This window comes from Chiloscyllium plagiosum, unplaced genomic scaffold (assembly GCF_037043375.1).
Source record: "Chiloscyllium plagiosum isolate Xiang-an unplaced genomic scaffold, Cpla_swu_hap1 HiC_scaffold_50, whole genome shotgun sequence".
Classification (NCBI taxonomy): domain Eukaryota; kingdom Metazoa; phylum Chordata; class Chondrichthyes; order Orectolobiformes; family Hemiscylliidae; genus Chiloscyllium; species Chiloscyllium plagiosum.
Genome location: NW_028270188.1, coordinates 21483572 through 21490053, shown reverse-complemented (window position 1 = coordinate 21490053; position 6482 = coordinate 21483572). Strand labels below are relative to the sequence as shown.

General features: G+C 48.4%; 1 protein-coding gene across 1 annotated transcript; it reads left to right on the top strand.

Moving 5' to 3' along the window:
* The first annotated feature begins 4731 nt into the window (after positions 1-4731).
* Positions 4732-5899, top strand: LOC148135255 (putative G protein-coupled receptor 139). Its single transcript, XM_087985035.1, has one exon. The coding sequence runs from the start codon at positions 4732-4734 to the stop codon at positions 5662-5664; it is 933 nt and encodes a 310-aa protein (XP_087841161.1). The 3' UTR covers positions 5665-5899.
* The last annotated feature ends 583 nt before the right edge of the window (positions 5900-6482 follow it).

Here is a 6482-nt window from a genome sequence, read left to right as displayed (position 1 = left end):
ACTGGAGAGTATGAGATTGACGGGTTGACGTTACGGAGGTTTACAAAATCATGAGGGGTACAGAATAGCTGAAGGGCCAATGTCTTATCCCTAAAGTCGAGGGTTCAAGACTGAGGGATATTTTAAGTCAGAGGAGAAAGGTTTACAAAAGGCGTGAGATGTAATTACTTTAGTCAGAATCTGGCTTGTGTGTGGAATGAACTTCCAGAGGAAGTGGTGAAAGCAGGGACAGTTACAACGTTTAAAGGACATTTAGATCAGTACATGGATAAGACATCAGTTTGGATGGTGCTGTGAGCAGCTACCCTCTCCCCCCCCCCCTCTCTGAATGAATTCCTGTTGGTTTTCACCCCCTACCAATGCCTGTGCAGTGGCGTGTAGAGGCCAGCAGTGGGTGGCATTGTATCAATTTAAGCACTGCCAGTGCTGCCTCACATAGAGACACACAGATACACACACAGCAATTATTAGGACAATGTGTGAAGCTCATCTGGTAATTTAAACTAAACATAAATAAATGCTCAATTCGCCTCTTAAAGTGTTAAAATATGAGGGACAGAGAGCTCCTAAATTCCACTGAATAAATAAAAACTTCAATTTTTTTTTTAACTCTGAAAGTGAACATTTTATATTAACTATTCACAATTCTGTGACTCCCTATCTCTTAACTGCTTTTTACCCGACTCCAGCTCTATAGCAATATACAGTTTCTGGGTCTGCCATCCTCTCATACCACAGGAGCTTGTAAGCTCTCAGTTCAGAACAGCATTCCCTCTCTCTTGAAGGTATTGTACACACTTTCAACTTAATCACATTAGACCCTGATGAATATAGATTTTTAGAGCTTATCCGGATTTGTCTTGCTCTGTGATTTGTCAACATTTCATTCGCTCCGTCTGGTGTGTGTCAGGACTTTTGTTGCTCCATTGATGGCACGTCATTATTCGACTCTGTCCATGGGAATATATTAGTATTTCACTTGCTCACACTTGTGAGAATGGCAGGATTTCAGTTGTTTCATGGGGACTGTGAGGCTATAACAATCTCAATGTTTGTAGATGGCACCGAACCTGGAAGAACTCTGAAGTCTATGGAGGACAGTGTGGAACTCGAACAGGACAATCACACGTTGGTGTGGTGTTCAGATGTAAGGCAGTTGGGGATCAATGCAGAGCAGTGTGAGGTGATGCACTTTGGTCGGAAAGACAATAAACGACAATATAAACCAGGCCGTACCGTTATAAAGGGAGTGCAGGAAGAGAGGGCGCTGGGTGTATATGAGCATAGATTATTGAAGATGTCAGGACTCTCTCATATTAGTTTCAGGCTTGAACTGTTTACAGGAGGAGGTGTACGAGGGAGCCTCCGTGCTCCCTTCCTGGGAGGTGGTGGCGACGAGATGTTGTCAGCCCATCCTCCTGCCCACCAAGACCGTGGGGATTCCATTTGTACCAACTCGACACAAAAGGGAGATGGGATCAGGGCCACGGCTTCTAAGTTGTGCCGGGGGAAACGGAACTGCCAGTGGGTTTAAAGTGAGAATTGCCCTTCACTGAACATTGATCTTTCCTCTGTAGGTGGGACGTGGATGTTTCAGAATCTCCACACCAGGTGTCCCTGTCATCTCCGGCTCCTACAAGTGACCTCCACACATGGCGGGGGGAGGGAGGTGAGGGAATGGATATCGGGCACTCCACCACCCAGCTTGGCACTTTCTGTCATATTCCAGGTATTTTCTCCTGGACTTGGAGAAAGGAAGGGAAGGAGGGTGGGAGGGAGTGGGTGGCCCTGCTGTTAGTGCTGGGGAAAGAAGGGGAGGGGGCATGGTGATGTGTCCGGATGGAGTCAGTCCAGTGTTGTATCCATGCAGTGTTATTAACATGGGGAAAAAGTGGACGGGGTGACAGAGAGAGAGAGAGAGAGAGAGAGAGAGACAGAGAGGGGGAGAGGGGGAGAGAGAGAGAGAGAGAGAGAGACAAAAGGTGGGGAGGGGTGACATGGTGAGATGTCCGGAGGGAGTCAGTCCACAGTGTTGTATCAATGCAGTGTTATTAATATAGGGAGTGTTGTGGAGGGAAGGAGAGGGAGGGAGCAAGAGGTAGAGGGGTGAAAGAGAGGGAGAGAAGGGGGGGAGAGAGAGAGAAGGTGCTGCATGCGGCAATGAGAGTGGTGGACCATGAGCCTTGTTCGGGGTTGGGTGCTATAACAGATATACAGTGAGTGTGAGAGAGCAGAGAGAATACGGTGAGCCGTATCCTGACAGGGCGGACAAGGTTATTGATGCTTGTCCTGAATTGCTGGGCATTTTCTCAGACCGCAGATACTGCACTGAGCTGGGTGGGGAGCTCAGATCATGTTAGGTGGGTCTGCTGGTGTGGCCCCCTCTGGGAAGAGAGTGGTCCCCCTCTGTATTCACCCATCTACTAGGAGCTCCGTGCCCCTGTCGACAAACCGTTGTGTAATTGCCCCTTATCTGCCATGCTCGGGGTAAACTGCAGGGCAGTCCCTAACGGCGAAAGCTCAAATATGTGCCCATTGGCCTTTTAAAGATGGCACCAGTGTGAGGGATCACCGAAAATCCAGGGGCATCCAAGCGATGGTGAGTACCTCCAGCCATGATGGGTGGGAGAATCGGACTGGTATTGAATAAGAGGGACACCATGTGGTGAGTAGTTAATGTGAGTAGGTGAGTTCGATACGGTAGCACCAGGAAACTAGCTCAGCCTCGTGCGGACAACTCCTCTGTCACACTCAAGGAAAATCAAACAAAGATAAATTATTGTTAGCATCTGCTCAATGAGTCATAGATTCTGTTGAAACAAATTCCAGAAACAAAGATGCAGAACAAATAATCATCTGACCTCACACCAATATCCCTTTTTCCCATCTTTCCTGGGAAGACTGGCTCATGTTACAGGATGTTATCGAAGTGTCCACATTTTAACACCCTGAAACCTGGGAACACATCCTTCCACGGCACTGTCTCTCAGTCTCCCCCTCTCTGTCTATACACCAAACACCTCCCATATGGTGATATTTAAACTGATTCCCCCGCCATCTCTCTCTGGCAGTGATGTTCACACGCACAGCACCCCCTTGTCATGGCACAATGTGGATATGGAGCTGTAAATGGATAGTTGCTGTACATCCTGTCACTTCCAGCATGGGCTGCAAGTTTCCCCGTGCTATGCGGTGATCTAACACAGTGTTACTGAGCAATGCACTGGGGTGGTGTACACAGTCCCACATGCTGGGAGGGTAACTGCTCCTGGTTTACAGATCAATGCACTGGGGTGGGATACACAGTCCTACATGCTGGGAGGGTAACTGTTCCTGGTTTACAGATTAATTCACGGGTGGTCACAGCACAGGTCGCTGTGCTGGTCAGACTATCTTGTTGAGGTTCATAGATAATGCAATGATGCGGTCAGTGCAGCTCCCGGTGCTGCACAGTACATCATGTTGGTGGGGTGGATAGGAGTGGAAAGGTGATGGACAGGTCAAGGAGATCCCCGGAACATTCTGCCCCCGACATTCTATAACTGGCATTCCCCGGAACATTCTGTCCCTGACATTTTACAACTGACACTCCCCGGAACATTCTGTCCCTGACATTCCCCGGAACATTCTGTCCCTGACATTCTATATTTGACATTCCCCGGAACATTCTGTCCCTGACATTCTATAATTGACACTCCCCAGAACATTCTGTCCCTGTCATTCTATAACTGACACTCCTCGAAACATTCTGTCCCTGACATTGTATAACTGATACACCCAGAATTTTCTGTCCGTGACATTCTATAACTGACATTCCCCGGAACGTTCTGTCCCTGACATTCTATAACTGACATTCCCCGGAACGTTCTGTCCCTGATATTCTATAACTGACACTCCCCGGAACATTCTGTCCCTGACATTCTATAACTGACATTCCCCGGAACGTTCTGTCCCTGATATTATATAACGGACACTCCCCGGAACGATCTGTCCCCGACATACTATAACCGACTTTCCCCAAAATGTTCTGTCCCCGACATTCTATAACCAGCATTTCCCGGAACGTTCTGTCCCCGACATACTTTAACTGACATTCCCCGGAACGTTCTGTCCCTGACATTCTATAAATGACATTCCCCGGAACGTTCCGTCCCCAACATTCTAAAACTGCCATTCCCCGGAACGTCCCTAACATTGTTTGTGAACGGCCGGACATCAGTGAATTGAACAAACGATAAGATCCAGAGGGAAGAGATCCCGTTCCAGGGAGAAGGAGACACTGTTCCGAAGGCAGCTCAGGCAATTATAGGGGTGAGTACGTTTTCCCTGCGTTTACATTTCTTCACGACACAGGATCGACCACAATTTAGACCAACATACGGAAATTACCAAACTCCGCTTGTCTTCAGGAAACTGGGAGAGAATCCTTCAGGACAGCAACGTTTCCACCCTCCGTACTAGGAACTGGGAATGAGTTAACTGTGTTTGCTCTCGAGTGACCGAATGTGTGGGAATGTTCTAGAAACCATCTGTCCTTATGGATGTGTTTATGTGTGTTTGGGGAGGGAAGGTTTCTTGTGGTTTATGTCACATTTTTGTCAGTAATTCCGACCTTCCCATTTGTTATTCCAGCTCCAATTATATTAATAAATCCCTGAATACAGGGACACATTTGAAAATCTCACTGGGTCCCTGATCAAACGGGTCCCTTTGCCTCCAGGCTGATGGATAATGGATTTGTTTTCCTTCCTTACAGTAAACGCAGTGACCATATACGTCCTGCTTTATAAAGATTGTGGATTGTCTCCATGTGTCAGACGTTACCTGGGGGCCATGGCAGCGGCGGATCTCCTGGTCATTATCCTCGACCTGATCCTGAGACACATTCCCATTGTTTATCGGGAACAGTTTCATTTCCTGTACTTCGTCCCCGTGTGTAATATCCACGCCGTCCTGCTTTATGCAGCCACTGACTGCTCTGTCTGGTTCACCGTCAGTTTCACCTTTGATCGGTTTGTGGCCATTTGTTGCCAGAAGCTGAAAAGTAAATATTGCAGTGAGAAAACGGCGGCTGTGGTTCTGGGAGCAGTGACTGTGCTGAGCTGTTTAAAGAACATTTTCTGGTATTTTATGTTCACGGCTCGGTATTGGCTGGAGAACGACCCCTGGTTTTGTGAGATAACAATCGCTGATAGTAAATCCAGTGTCTGGGTAACAATCGAGTTCCTCCACCACATTGTAACCCCGTGTGTCCCATTTCTCCTGATTCTGCTGCTCAATGTTCTCACCGTCAGACACATTTTAGTGACCAGCAGAGCCCGCAGGAGACTCCGTGCTCACACCAATGGGGACGCTCAGTCTGACACTGAAATGAGAAACCGAAAAAAATCCATCATTTTACTGTTTGTGATCTCGGCCAATTTCATCCTGTTATGGTCAACGTTCATGCTGTTTTCTATATGGGCCCGAATGTATGATTTTGGGGAAAAGTCTGTGTATCTCGATTGGTTTGTGCAGGAATTGGGCTTCATGCTGCAGCTCCTCAGTTGCTGCACAAACACCGCGATTTATGCCGTGACCCAGACTAAGTTCAGGCAGCAGCTGAAGAATGTGCTGAAATATCCCTTCACCCAAATCCATCCATCCATCAAATTCCCTCATTAATCAATCTATCCGGGATTTTCTCATTTCAGTTCAGTGTTTCAGCGATGGAGCAGCCTGTCGCTATGAAAACAGACTGAGGGTAGCGCTCGTTTGTCCACCCTTATCCCACAGGGGTGGTTACAGGGACACATTTCAATGGTTCTCACAACTCAGGGGCCAGTGAGAAAAGGCACCATCCCTCTTACTGTATCCATCAATTCCATTTCTAAACAATAAAAATGTTGATTAAAGCGTGCCAAGCAGCAGAGTGACCGATGTTATTGTGTGTCTTTGTGTTGGAGAAGCTGAGCTGGAGAGAGACAGACTCAGCCCCAAGTCCTGGTCCTCGGGGAAGGGAAGGGCACCGCACCCTGAGCTCAAGACCTGGGTCTAACTCACTGTGTCCGTCCAATCCAACCTGGCCTCCCCATTTCCTCTCCCCTACTCTTTCTCAGCAATTCTGTCCCTCTCTCTCTCTCTGCACACTGTCTCTTTCTCACCACCGCTCCCATTCCCTCTCTCTCGTCCCCTCTCAGACACCCCCCAACCCCGGTTTCTCCAGCTGCCTCCACTATCCTTTCTCCCTCACACTCCCCCTCTCTCTCCTGCCGTCTCTGTCTCCCTTCCGCAATTCTATCTCTAGCCTATCTTCCCTACCTCCCACTTTCCACATCTATCATCTCACCCCCACCCTCCACACGCAGCCTCACCACCAGCCCCCAGTCTGTGGGTCAGAGGGGGGGGGGAAGGACCAGGGAGACAGAGTGTGTCAGAGAGAGTGCAAGAGAGGGACAGGAGGGAGAGAGGTTCAGATGGAGAGAAACGGAGGGAGGTGAGGA